The sequence below is a fragment of the Aedes aegypti genome, chromosome 3 (assembly GCF_002204515.2).
Source record: "Aedes aegypti strain LVP_AGWG chromosome 3, AaegL5.0 Primary Assembly, whole genome shotgun sequence".
Classification (NCBI taxonomy): Eukaryota; Metazoa; Arthropoda; class Insecta; order Diptera; family Culicidae; genus Aedes; species Aedes aegypti.
The window spans coordinates 24,038,228-24,053,331 of NC_035109.1; the positions used below are offsets into that span (position 1 = coordinate 24,038,228).

At 39.2% G+C, this 15,104-nt stretch overlaps 3 protein-coding genes across 3 annotated transcripts in view; 2 read left to right on the forward strand and 1 right to left on the reverse strand.

The window, feature by feature from the left end:
• Positions 1-15,104, forward strand: part of LOC5576657 (G patch domain and KOW motifs-containing protein) — a 117,569-nt gene that overhangs the window by 95,249 nt on the left and 7,216 nt on the right. The window lies entirely within an intron of this gene.
• On the forward strand, positions 9,689-11,025 carry LOC5576660. Its single transcript, XM_021849807.1, has 2 exons — positions 9,689-10,439; positions 10,502-11,025. Exons 1-2 carry the CDS (start codon positions 9,882-9,884, stop codon positions 10,955-10,957), a joined length of 1,014 nt encoding a protein of 337 aa, XP_021705499.1. The 5' UTR covers positions 9,689-9,881; the 3' UTR covers positions 10,958-11,025.
• Positions 10,945-12,590, reverse strand: LOC5576661. Its single transcript, XM_001656148.2, has 2 exons — positions 11,482-12,590; positions 10,945-11,418 (listed from the first exon to the last, which is right to left on the reverse strand). Exons 1-2 carry the CDS (start codon positions 12,382-12,384, stop codon positions 10,984-10,986), a joined length of 1,338 nt encoding a protein of 445 aa, XP_001656198.1. The 5' UTR covers positions 12,385-12,590; the 3' UTR covers positions 10,945-10,983.

A 15,104-nucleotide genomic window follows, 5' to 3' on the forward strand; every position in this document is an offset into this window, starting at 1 on the left:
CTTTACGATCCTTGTTTGGACCCGTGCCTTCGATTTTTCGTTGGACCCGTTGGCGAAAGCTAGCGGTGGTAATCCTTCTTGGACACCGTCTAGGGAAAAAACCTCTCGAAGGTCACGTCTTCTTTCGTTTATTAACTAAACATGGTATCAACAACAAACAAAAGGAAGGGTGAATCTCTGAATTCACTACTTCCTTCCAAAAAAGTGGGTTTTAAGACTGTCACTACACGTGGCAAGAATGGAAGAAAGGATGTTTCCCCGGAATGCGAACTTTCTTCCAAGGGTGAAATGAATAATTGTATCGAAATGAGCAATCAGTTCGATGCTCTAGACAAATTTTCCGAACACCAAATCGAAGCAGCCTCTAGCCCAGGCTCTTTGATTCAAGTGAGGAAGCAAAGAGTGCCGCCTATCGTGGTCAGTTGTTCCGAATTTGGGGAATTTAGGCAGGAGATCTTGAACTCCATTAGGGGAATCAAGGTTTCCTTCCAAATCGCAAAGAAAGGAGACTGTCGCGTTTTGCCGGAAATTCTTAAAGATCGTGAACTTCTTCTCAAACATCTTGAAGAGAAGAAGCACAATTTTTTTACTTATGACGACAAAACTGAACGTTTGTTCAAAGTTGTCTTGAAAGGTCTCTCAAGTTACTATAAATCACCTGAAGAGATCAAAAATGGAATAAATGATTTACTTGGATTTTCTCCAGTCCAAGTAATCATTGTGAAAAAGAGAACCCAATCTGGCATTGTTCGGAAAGGGCTTTCTCAAGAATTTTATTTAGTTCACTTTAACAAAAAAGAACTAAATAATATTAAAGCTTTAGAAAAAGCAAAACTTTTGTTTGATGTCCGTGTGACATGGGAACATTTCCAGAAACCTGGAGGAAATTACCAGAACCCCACTCAGTGCCGTCGGTGCCAAAAGTGGGGTCATGGTACAAAAAATTGTCGTATGGATGCTAAATGCATGATTTGCGGAGGTTCTTCTCACGCCAAAGACGTCTGTCCAGTGAAGGAAGATACCACCAAATTCATATGCTGTAATTGCGGGGCTAACCATAAGTCCAATTTTTGGAATTGTCCTTCACGCAAAAGGGTCACTGAGGCTCGTGCCAGGCAGATGAAAGATAATATCCGTTACGATAACGGTCGTTTCCGGAATTTGCCTGGTAGAGTATCGAACAATGCTCATTTTTCAGTTAACGATCGCTTGATCATGAATCATACCCATCAGGAAGATCATAATCATGCTCATTCACAAACTAATCGTAGCAGGAAATTCGAACTCCTCCCCTGTTCGATCCATGGGTACCCATTCTACTTGTTTCAAATCAAATGGAAAAAACCCTACCGCCACAGGTAACTCCGCTTCTTCGTCTACCGGAAATTCCAATGGGAAATCACATGACATGTCTGCCTCTGATTTCAATTTTCTAACTGAACAATTGAATCTAATGATTGATGCAATGTTCAAAGCCACCACTATGACTGAAGCAGTCCAAGTAGGTGTAAAATTTACAAATCAAATTGTTATTGGATTACGTTTTTCTAATGGATCCAAATAATAATTTAAATATTTTAAATTGGAATGCTCGTTCTCTGAATGGTAAAGAGGACGAGCTGTTTAATTTTCTTACGATTAATAACGTGCATATAGCAGTTATTACCGAAACGTATTTAAAACCTGGATCTAAACTCAAAAGAGATCCTAACCAAAGACAAATTAAAGACCTCCATGTCCCTTGCAGTTGCCCTAAATTTTATGGCTCATAAGGTAATCTAGAATGCCGTGAGAAGTGTACTGCAATCTGTCAAACTTGGGTACTTTTTGCACTACCGAGGGACCAAATGCAGTACTAGAAGTGGTACCCAATCTGAGCCCGAGTGGGACGGACCTGTCCTAACTTTTTTGTTTATCGTAATGATCGACTTGATGGGGCATGTGGGGGAGTTGCAATCATCATTCATAGGCGTATAAAACATCAACTGTTTTCATCATTTGAAACTAAAGTTTTTGAAACTTTAGGTGTTTCTGTTGAAACACAGTTTGGTAAATATACTTTCATAGCTGCCTATTTGCCTTTTCAATGCTCTTGGCAGCAAGTTAATTTGCTCCAAACTGACTTGCGTAAATTGACTCGCAATAAGTCAAAATTTTTTGTCATTGGTGACTTTAATGCCAAACATCGGTCGTGGAATAATTCTCAAAGTAATTCCAACGGCAGAATTTTATTTGATGAGTGCTCTTCAGAATATTTCTCAATTCAATACCCTGATAGCCCCACATGTTTTTCCTCTTCTAGAAATCCATCTACGATTGACTTGGTCTTAACCGACTCTAGTCATCTTTGTAGCCAACTGATTACTCATGCTGATTTTGATTCTGATCATGTCCCTGTTACATTTCAAATATCCCAAGAAGCGATTCTCAATCCTATCTATATACAACGTATGTTGACTCTAATCTTGATGTTAACATTTCTTTAGAAACTAAACTTGATATTGACAATGCTCTTGAAACTTTAACCAATTCCATTGTTGAAGCCCGGAGCATTGCAATTCCTAAATGTGAAGTAAAATTTGAATCCGTGATTATAGACGATGATCTTAAACTCTTGATCCGTCTTAAAAACGTGAGGAGAAGGCAATTTCAACGCACTCGTGATCCTGCTATGAAAATTATATGGCAGGATTTGCAGAAAGAAATCAAGAAACGTTTTGCTCAATTAAGAAACAAACATTTTGAAAATAAAATTTCTCAATTGGACCCTGGCTCTAAGCCCTTTTGGAAATTATCTAAAATCTTGAAAAAACCTCAGAAGCCAATACCGGCATTGAAAGAGGAAAACAAATTATTACTAACTAATTGCGAAAAAGCTCAAAAACTTGCTATGCAGTTTGAAAGTGCGCACAATTTTAATTTAGGACTTACTAGTCCAATTGAAAATGAAGTTACTCAGGAGTTCGAAAATATTCTCAATCAAGAGAACGTTTTCGAAAATGCCTGGGAGACTGATTTGGAAGAAGTGAGAACTATTATTAAAAAATTCAAAAACATGAAAGCTCCTGGCGATGATGGAATTTTCTACATCCTCATCAAGAAACTTCCAGAAAGTAGCTTATCATTTTTAGTTGATATATTTAACAAATGTTTTCAATTAGCATATTTTCCTGACAAATGGAAAAATGCTAAGGTTGTTCCAATTTTAAAACCAGACAAAAATCCTGCAGAAGCTTCTAGCTATCGTCCAATCAGTTTGCTTTCCTCCATCAGTAAACTTTTTGAAAAGGTTATTTTGAACAGAATGATGGCCCACATAAACGAAAATTCAATTTTTGCCAATGAACAGTTCGGATTCCGCCATGGACATTCGACCACTCATCAACTTTTACGTGTAACAAATTTGATCCGTTCCAACAAATCTGAAGGCTATTCTACTGGTCTGGCTCTTCTAGACATAGAAAAAGCATTCGACAGTGTTTGGCATGAAGGTTTGATTGTAAAATTAAAAAACTTTAATTTTCCAGCATACATTGTTAGAATAATTCAAAGTTATCTGTCAAATCGTACACTTCAAGTTAATTATCAGAACTCCAGATCTGAAAGACTTCCTGTAAGAGCTGGTGTTCCCCAAGGCAGCATTTTGGGGCCAATATTATACAATAAAAATCCTTGTTTGCGGATGACACAGGCCTCTCCGCCAAAGGTCGAAGCCTGCGTGTCATCTGTAGTCGATTGCAAAAAAGTTTGGATATTTTTTCTTCATACTTGCAAAAATGGAAGACTTCTCCTAATGCTTCCAAAACTCAACTAATAATATTCCCACATAAACCAAAAGCTCTTTATTTGAAACCTTCAAGTAGACATGGGGCCCAAATAGCCGAAGCGGTAAACGCGCAGCTATTCAGCAAGACCAAGCTGAGGGTCGTGGATTCGAATCCCACCGGTCGAGGATCTTTTCGGGTTGGAAATTTTCTCGACTTCCCAGGGCATAAAGTATCTTCGTACCTGCCACACGATATACGCATGCAAAAATGGTCATTGGCATAGTAAGCTCTCAGTTAATAACTGTGGAAGTGCTCATAAGAACACTAAGCTGAGAAGCAGGCTCTGTCCCAGTGGGGACGTAACGCCAGAAAAGAAGAAGAAGAAGTAGACATGTTGTCACGATGAGAGGGGTTCCAATAAATTGGTCAGATGAAGGTAAGTATCTAGGGCTTATGCTATAAAAGAATTTAACTTTCAAAAATCACATTGAGGGCATTCAAGCCAAATGTAACAAATATGTAAAATGTCTCTATCCCCTTATTAATAGAAAATCAAAACTTTGTCTTAAGAACAAGCTTTTGATATTCAAACAAATTTTCAGGCCAGCCATGTTGTATGCTGTACCAATATGGACCAGCTGTTGTAATACCAGGAAGAAAGCTCTGCAGAGAATTCAAAATAAAATTTTGAAAATGATTCTGAGGCTTCCTCCCTGGTATAGTACCAATGAGTTACATAGAATATCCAATGTTGAAACATTGGAATAAATGTCAAATAAAATAATTAATAATTTCAGGCAAAAATCGTTACAATCTTCTATTGCCACGATTAATGCGTTATATGATTAGGTTAAGTAAGGTTAAGTATATTAAAAAGGTTTTTTTTTCTCTTATAAGCAGGTGAAATTAACTCACCTGTAAAAAAACTGAACTGCTACGGCAAATGAAATGTAATATGTTGTTAACAAAATGTTAATTAAATCTTAAATTTGTTTTACCAAATTAGGATGATAGTGTTGTCTAATAACACAGAACACCTAGATATAAGAAATGAATGTAATGTTTGGAATGATACTAATAAAGATATTTAAAAAAAAAAATGAAGCAAACAAAGAGAGGCTCTCAGTGTTAGATAGGTCGTTTAGAAAAGTTCAGCGAGTAATGATTTTTTTTAGTTCCGTCAACGGGTCATATGCGAGGCACGGGTACTAAAAAGGATCGGACGGAATAAATAGGCATGAATTAGCAAAGTGTCATTACTTTCGGTAGTCTCCAAATTTCTATCAGCAGCAGGGATTGAATCCTGAGAAAATTGAGAGAAACCCTCACTTATCGCTCTCTATACCATCATACTTTGCAACACCTCATGAGAGCCTATTTATTGTAAACTGCTACAGCTCTGATTAGTTGGGAGGATAGTAGTGCACGATAAAACCCCTCTGAACGAGCTCCAAACCTGAGTGACACTATTGCTATCGGATGTTCGGAGATTGTTTATCGTGCCAGTAAAATAAAACACCTATCCCCAATAGTAAACAAGCGAGAAAACTTGATTGATTGATCATCACTCTCTTGTTGGGGCACTTGTTCACTGCTCTTATTTATCAAACTTGTTACAACTTGCAATACATTTCCGATCATGGGTCGCAACAGACGGAATGTTTTTCTTCGCTTGTTTTGATCGTGCTTCAATATCACAATAATGCAGAAAGTATACTTTTATTTACCTACAGATTTGCTTTCTTTCAAATAGAAATTATTTTTTTGAGTTGCACTATTGGAATAAATTTTGACACTGTAGCACAAATTTACCCTTCTTTCAAATATTGATTGTTCTTTTAATATATGATGTAACGACAATTCTCGAAAACTTATTCAAACAGTCCCAAGTCAGAAAAGTGAACAAACTTACTTTATCGATCCTACGTGTTTCACAGACGAAATTCTACGCGTTCCGCTTTAAACCATCTCGATTTTTTACTTTTACAATGTTTAATTCCGGATTTACAAAACGACGTAAGTAAGATTTTCAACTTTCGCAACCCAGCTGCTACTTTCACCGCTCCGTTGTATGAAAAAAAAAGAACTTAACCACGAATCATAACAAAACACTACTTGAGTCGATTTTACACTGGTACAAAATCGTCGCAAGTAACTGAATAAAACGGCTTATCATTTTATAATGAAATTGTTGTGGTAAATAATAGAAACTAACTAATTTTTGAATGCGAGTTGATTATAAGCAAAATTTAAGCGATACACACGGCGAAAAAGGGTAAAAAAGTTGATTAATTTTAAAACAGTTTTAGAAGATATGTTTGTTTCTTCTTAATTTATTTCCACAAAACCATATGAAAGTGACTTACGTCGATTTGAAAAAGTAATGGAGAATTGTAGTTATTACAACTGTGATTTAAATTTAAATAAATTTTACCTTCTTTTAAACATAGGCTGCTCTTTGAAGCTATATTGTTCCGATAATTATTGGTTTTGAAGCTGATATAGAATTTCATTGAAATAAGAGTGACAAACGGATACGTTAATCAAGTTATCAGTAATAAGGCAAATCAATAAAGGGATATCGATTGCTACCGTTACTCCAATTATACTAAACGCAATTTTTACTACTCTTCAGTTTTCTTATGCTGCAAGTGTTTTTGAAGTTGCCTTCAAAAGAAGATTTTTTGGCATTAAAACTATTTTCGAATAATGCTGCAATAATAGGTTTTTGAATCGAAGCTTTCAATACTTTGCATGTTTTTCCTTCTTTTTTCGAAAACTAGCATTGTAAAAGTACCAAAATCCGGAAAAATAATAAGCGAGTAGTTTTTGACGGGTTTTGCAGTACATATTTGATAGATATCATTCTTCATCATCTTATCTTTTTCTTTTTATTTCTGACATAACATTCCAGTTTTTTTTTTAAGGCACTCCGTGCTCGTGGCCACTGCTGTGCCGGAATCAGTTTTATCTGTATCTTCCTTACCGATACAGTTCTATTTTTAATTAATCTATATTTACATCTGCTTTCACTCTCTTCTGCTCTTTTGCTCTCACACCGAGCAGGTAGGAGAGTGCTCTGCTGTTGGTCCAATCGATTTCCATAAGCCATAGTCCATTGCTCTTGCGGTGGTTCGTTTTGCCGTGTTCCTGAGTCGTTTGAGGCTAGCTGCCTGCGAAGTGGGTCAATTTGTCTCAGTCACCATCTGATACTGACGGAGGATGGATGTGCTCCCCTATGCACGGTCCTCCGTGCGGCGTCTTCTGGTGGCTGGACGGGTTATTTTTTGGAGGGGCTGGGAAACATTCCAGTTTTAGCATAAAAATTTATAAAAAAAATGCAGTTCAGAACTGTCTTTCATTCTTCGTTATCACAAATGATTTTTTTATGATTTAAAAAAGTATTCTATCTGCCCATATAAAAAAACGACGAATTGTGAAAATTTAAATTAAATCGAAAATATTCAATCGTACTATGTCTCATACAAAGGTTCAAATCCTATTTTGCATGCTCGATGGATTAAACAGCCAAAAAAATATTTTAGTTTAAATTTCCTTTAAACATCAATTAAATAAAACAATCTCTATACAATGTTGACGACTTGTAGCAAATAATTGTGACGTGCTAGATTATTTCCGAGAGCGGCTATGGATTCAGCAGCCCAAAATTTACTGACGACACATAGTTTGATCTTCGATGTACGCGGAAAAGGTATTTTTGTTCCGTATTGTTATTAGGGTATCGTGTTATAACCAACATTGCACTCTACATGGCTGGTAAAAAGTCGCTTTTTAGTTACCTGGTCTCTAAAAAGTTACTATGCATTTCCAGAAAAAGGCACTAAAGTCACGTTTTCAGAAAAGTGGTCACTAAAGTAACTATTTTTGTGATTTGATGTTAATAAAAGTTAATGTCATGGTTACTTCGATGGTTCCTTGAACCGCATTTGCAATGGTTTTACGTTCTTCTTGTTGTCCCAGCATACGTTGAATTGCCAAGCAGTAGGCTGTGAAGTATGCCACGCAAAAATCGCTTACTATATGTTAGTGTATGGCATTCTGATGTGTTCTCTTTTTTCCGGTTGATTATCATCAATGTTTCAGGAACAGGAATTTCGCTTAAAATTCTATCACGAATTTATCGGAGTTCATGTACCTATTTAAACTAGGAGTTATTTTTTCCACTGAAATCAGATATATAAAATATTAACCTAGGTATAAAGCTAATACTCGTCTCGAAATATTTATATATACACATAGAACGTGTTTTCATTTCTTGTCATTTTTATGACTAAGACTTGTAAATTTAAAGTCACTTTTAGGTCACTTTTTGATCACTTTTTTGATCGAGTAGTGTTTGATCCGTTGAATCTTATAAATGCTCCTTTGTGGGCGAGCGATGGAATACGGATCAATTGTGCCCGGTTCGCGTTGTTCGGGTGAAAAAAAAACAGAGTGAGTAGTGTTCGGTTTGCCTAGCAACCGCACTGTCGGTATCGCTCATCCGTGTGTATGATCACGTATTCATTTCAAATTATATCTCTATCGTTTACCAAAACGAATCCTTTCCCATATCCAAACTCCCTGTGTTTTCTTGTGGAAATGCAGAGGACTCCTCGGCAAATTGACTCCATCCCCAAATTGACCTGCATTTGAACGCAGCTAGCGCCGGTATTGTCTGTTATAATAATGAGAGCACCAGTATTTACACTTTGAGGATGCTGCTGAACCTGAGTATCATCTGTTGATTCCTTGTGTAATTACAGCCAAGGTATCTAGAAGGGAGGTATTTCAATGTGTCAGAATGTTGAATTCGCCATTTTGAAATACCAGGTGACAGCTGGCGAGTTTGTTTTGGTTTGAAGGTGCTAACTCAAGACGTACCTCCAAATATTTTTCACAGCCACACGCCATCTCGTTTCGTTCGGCTTTTAATTTCACTTGTCGTAGAAGAAATGTAGCATCCTGGTAGCTTTTCCTCACTTTAATCAATAAAACACTTGCATTTTACATCCTCTAAAATACACGAAGAAAGTAAACGTTACTCAGAAATGCGGGAGAATATTTTCACTTACCGGTAGTATTTGTTTTCTGTTGTAAACAATCCCTAACATTCCCATAGAAACGATACATGAAAACATACTCGCCAGCTAACCAGCTCGCCAGCTGCCACTTTCACCTCCCCTGTAGCTGACCTCACTTCGCACCCACTGACTACTTAGATCACTGAACCTTCCTTCAATCAATCTTGATTACAGCTGTATTTGCAATAACGGAGTAACAACTACGGGCGATCAATCATGCTCATGCTCATGCTTACTATGTGGTCACTATTTTGTTCATTTTGGTAACTAAAGTTCCTTTTATTTTGCTGTCTTGATAGGTACCATGCATTTTCTGAAAATTTTAGTGATTATAATGATAACAACATGTGCTTTTTAAAATTCTCGATTTTGGAGTCATAAAATTCACGTCTTGTTGCCAAAATTGGTAAGACACTGTATTCAAAACGAGTGTGCAAAACTCAATGAAGCGATTCCATACTTTTGTAGGGTATTGTATTTACTGTGAGTTTTGACAAGCAAAAAAAAAATTTGAGCAAAAAGCAGAAAAAATACCATAAAATCGTGTCGAATCCCTCTCTCAACATCTGGGCACACTAGTGAATCAGATAAAATTCCTTAAAATCAATATACCTAACTGTCTACGGCGCGAGAACCACGCCTATGTAACCCGCCATAAATCGTGCCTTGACGGGTTCAATGCTGCAATTATCTCCGCAAAGTGGTTATAAATTTCCCAGCTTCCATCAAACCCCCTGAACACGTGACGTGAGGTAAGCACAACTACTGCAAATAGTGCACACTTGCGATGATTTGCAAAATGATACACGTCCAGCAAATGCAGGTCAGTTCTCCAGTGTCCTCGGCCGGTGATGGATAATACCACGGAGAAGGCGTAGACATTCGCATTGAACCGTGCAACCCTCGAGATGGCTTCATCGGACAGCTGTTCAGAGTGATCCTGAAGCGGCAGGGATCGCCGGACAAAGGCTTGATCTGTAAAATTCCGCCACTTAGTGCCGCACGGAGGGAGCAGTTCGACGCTTCGCTCATGTTCGAACGGGAACCGTGGTTCTACGAGAGGATTCTGCCGGAGTTTGAAGCCTATCAACGTGCGAAGGGAGTCGGCGAAAGGGACGGATTCGTGGCGTATGCGAAGTCGTACGTGGCGTACTACAAGTCTATGGATCAGGGCACGGTTCTGGTTATGGAAGATCTGGGACGCAGAGGCTTCCGGATGTACAATAAGCTGCTGCCGCTGGATTATAACCACGTGAAACTGGCTATGGTGCAGCTGGGGAGATTCCATGCCGTGTCGTTTGCCATGAAGCGCGATCGGCAGAAGGTTTACGAGTCGTTGAAGGTTTCTAACCCGATCGTTGAAATGTTTAGGAAGAATAGATACTGTCGGTTTCTGGTAAGCGAATCTCTGAAGCTGGCACTGGAGATTCCGGGTTTGACGGAGATGGAACGGACGGTATTGAACCAGTTGAAGGATAACGTATTGGCGGAGTTTGAAGCATGTCTAGATATTGGACAAGCGGAACCCTACACGGCGATTGTTCACAACGATTGTTGGATCAATAACTGTATGTTCAGTTATGAAGAGGTGGGTTATAAAGGTTGGAACGATCTTCGTATTCTAATTAATGTAACTGTGTAATTTTCCAGGACGGTCTTCATCCAAAAGAATTAATCTTGATAGACTGGCAGCTGGGGTGCTGCGCAGCACCTGCCGTGGAACTAATTTACCTGTTCTACCTCTGCACGGACACTCAGTTCCGAGCCAAGCATTTCGAAGAAATGGTCCAACTCTACCATCAATCGTTTGGCATTCTGCTACGAAAGCTAGGTGGAGATTCAGATGTGGACTACCCTTACGAAGTGCTGAAGAAGCAGCTGAGACGATTAGGACGCTATGGAGTAATGATGGGATCGTTCTTGGTTCCGACGATGTGCATACCCAGCGAGGATCTCCCAAATCTGGACGAATCGGCAGCTCGGCAGAAAAGTACCGATCAGTACGAGTTACCCTACAAGCTGGATGAGAAATCGTTGCCTGTATACCAGGAACGAATGCTTGGAGTTATCCGGGATGCAATCAAATTCGGTTGTTTTGATTTGTAAAGAAATGTGTATTTTACCTGTTCAACTCACAAATAACCTAACCTGAATACATCTTTGAGGAATCCGTTCATTCGGCTATGATATTTGGCATCGATTGGTTCACTACTCCTGGCCCCTTTGTTCTCCTTTTCTTTTTCATCTTCTTGGCCGGTCTCTTCTTCGCCAGCCTTGAAAATTGTCATGGGAATGTGCAGAACTGCTAGCGACACTGCGTACTTGGCCTGTGTCTTGATCAGCCTCATCAAACTGGTCAGTGGGAATCGCTCCGTTGCGTTCTCCCCTCCCAGTCGCTCCAGATGACCCAGCAATGCGTTGTGGTATGTCTGAAGCATGTTGTCGTAGTGGTTCCGCCGGAAAGACTCGTCCGTACTGAGGAACATGAAGTGCAGGAAGTCCAAGGCCGGTGAACCGTACTTGGTCAGTTGCCAGTCGAGCATCACCAATCGGTTCGGAAAGCCACTCTGAAATCATTTAAAACCGTCAGATTTTACCCCTCTGTGTAACAATTCTTCATTCGTACTTACATTGTATCGATACATGACATTACTAGAGCTGTAATCTCCGTGACACATCACACAGAATGGTTCGCTCAGTTCGCTATCCGCCACAATCTTTAATTCCTCCACGAAATTTGTCTTCAGTTTGTTAAGCTTCTCCTTCTTCGTCACTTCGTGTACACTCAGCGTTTCGATCGCTTGATCGAACGACAGTTCCATGATTTCCCTGAACCCTTCCATCGTCGTCACTTGATCACGCGTTACGTCCTCCAGCTGTTGGAAGCCTTGGAACAGCTCCGGCAGTTGATCCTTCAACGCCAACGACACCGCGTGGAATCTTCCCAACTGGATCATGGCCAATCGCCCGTGATCGTAGTCTATCGGTTCGTACTTCTTCCGGTTGCCGAACAGTCTCCTTCCTACGTCTTCCAGAATCAGCAATCCTTCGCGTTTCTTCGCATCGAAGTAGGCGTAGTGACACGTCGGAGCGTAGATGAACTCCTCCGTCCCTGGTAGTATGTCATGTTCTTCCTGAAACTGGCTGAACGTAGGCAGTAGGCGTTGGTACACGAACACCTCGCGTTCAAACAGTGCCATCAGGGTCTGATCCACGTTCGGTGGTGGAACCTTGCACAGCAGGGTTACCTCTCGTGGCTCTTCCCGCAAGGTAATCTGGTAGACTACGGAGACACAACCGGAACTGTGGCTCCCGGTTCGAAAGTCATAATCCACGGTGTAACCGGAGCCGAACTGCAAACTTTGTGCGGCCTTTTTGATGCCATTTTGCACGTATGCGGGAACTTTCGTGTCGGATGTCATATTGCCGCGTCGTTGCCGGTCGGATGGGCCTTTGCCTATAGACTGAGCGATAAGAGTTGCCTGATTAGGGCGGGATGCTACCTTTGCTTGCGATAAGATTACGATGGGCATTATCGTTGCGACTGCGCAATAAATGCATGTAAGAGTGCCATGAATTTTTCGAGTCTGGGGGGTTTTCGGAAGTACAGTAGCCTACTGTGATTGGTATGCAAATGTGGCGAAATTGTGTATTAAAAAATGATATGTCTGTGTACTAAGGTCACTGACCGAGATTGTACCCAACCGAGGGAATTTTAGCGTAATGGTGTTTTTGAAATAAATAGTTCGAACTGGTTCAGTTTGAGAGCTCAACTTAATAACTTTTATTTTAAAATTCGATCAGACCTTCGTCTGCTAGATCATTTGACAACTGATCGTATTCTATCGGCTCCCGTTAAACGGAATACCTTCGTGCGTTGTACTCCCAATTCTCTAATGAACATTTCAGAATATTCACTTTTCTTACACGCTAATAATAATCACTTCAGTCCTTCCCCTTATAGAAGATGGAATTCATTATAACTTATTTCAATCGTTTAATTACCATGTTTGTTAACTCTAATTCAATTATAAAAGAACATTTTGGTTTCGAGATCAAACTACTTTAGATAAACGTATTCGCTATCACGCCTGGTCTTTCGTCGTCTCTTCGAACGCCTAAGTATCGATTCCGGCGATTTATTTGGCTCTCCGGTCATACATTCATCTTTGAATTTCCTCTTCCTGTCACGTCTGATTTCATCCTCCGAGAAACCTCGGAACTCTTCCTGGCTTACAGTGTCCAGCCCTGGCTATTGCCGAACTATACGAATATTGGGTCTCTCGTGGGAATCACCACCTCCATGAACGCGAAGCTGACTTCGATGCGCCATAGTTGGCACGCTTTGAACAATTTGAACCTGGAAAGTATTACGAGAAAGCCTTTTTATATAATTTGCTTTAAGCCATTTAGCTTTATGATGAGGGTTTTGGTTTTTGTACCATATTTCATCTACAGGCGTCAGATTCTCAAAAGGATCAGGTATTTTTTTTGGAGCATTTTCTTGATCCTTCCTAACAATATCATCATGCACTGGGAATGAGTTTTCGCTAGTAGTTAAATCATCATGCAAAGTTTCATTTCGCAAATACTTCTTGTAATAGTTTCTAGGGTTTAATAGATCCAGCATTGTTTTGGGCTTGTAGGAGAATATCCTTTGTGATGGATAGTTTCCTTCAATAGTTAAACAATTGTTTCTGTAATTAATCAGGAATAAATTCATCTGGTCCTCCACCTCCAAATGAGAAAATTCTGGGTCAATCAAAAACTTTTTCAACACATCTTTTACGGTTCTTACCAACCTTTCAGCCTGACCATTGCTGGATGGATTATATGGCGGGCTCTTTAGAACATTGATTCCCTGCCGCTTCAAAAAGTCAACGAATTTAAAGGCATTGAAAGGAGGACCACCATCCGATACCAACACAGCTGGAAGACCATATCTAGCAAATAAGCTTACCAATTTTTTCAACACTTTATCACAGTTTGTACCATTGCTCATTAATTCAATTTCAACCCATTTGGAGTAACTGTCAACCATCAATAAATATGTCCGGTGTTCAAAATAAAAAAAAAATCAATATGTATTCTACTAAATGGCCTCGTAGTTGGTATCCATTTAGATTCTGACCTTAATTTTGGAACTAACATCATACTATTGCAAATATCGCAAGCTGTCACATAATTTTCAATGTCCATGTTAATCCCAAACCAATAGACACTTTGTCTAGCTAATCTCTTCATTTTAACTATTCCTGCGTGGTTGGCATGCAAAAGCTTCAAAACTCGTTTTTGAATTGCTACTGGTATAACGATTCTATTCTGATACAAAAGACAACCGTCCACTAATTCCAAATCTTGCTGATTCGCATACACATCAGCGTATTGCTTATTGACTTTTGTCGGCCAGCCATTTATCATAAATGAAATAATGTTTTGTAAGAACTTATCTTCTTTAGTTTTGCTAGCTACCACGATAAAGTCAATAGGAAACTCTTTGCCAAAGTTTATACCATTAATCAGCTCAATATCACATTCAGTGGGAACAGCATTATCCAAAGGAAAACGAGAACAAAAATCAGCGTTTCCTTTGCGCCTCGATGGCCTATATTGAATCTCAAATTCATATATGGATAGTTCTAGCACGAATCTCTGCAATCTTGTGGCGTAAATCGAATTCTTTCCGTCCTTGCCGAATATTCCAACAAGTGGCTTATGGTCAGTGTAAATGTAAAACTTTTTACCATATAAAAATTTATGAAACTTTTTTACTGTTTTTTGAAGTATTGGATATTTTTGCTGGGAGGTGTTTAGCGAAAAGGACGTGAAATAAATTGGTTTTTCGACTCCGTCCACCAAATGTGCCATTACACCACCTAAACCATATCCGGAAGCATCAGAAACAATAACTATTGGTTTGTTCGGGTCATAAAATTCTAAAAATCGTGCTTCCGTCAATGATTTTTTGCTCTCCTTGAAAGCCTCATCGCAGTTGCGGTCCCACTTGAATTTAACATCTGATTTCAACAAATTATATAAATGGTACAGCTTTGAGGAGAGATTTGGAATAAATTTATGGTAATAATTGATCAATCCTAGAAAAGATTTTAGTTCAGTCTCATTACGTGGTGCATTTGCTCTTTCAATTGTTGAAATTTTGTCGACACACGGCTTCAATACCTTTTCACTAATAACATGACCAAGATGAACTAACTCTGATACAAAAAAAATTGCATTTGTCCCAATTTACTTT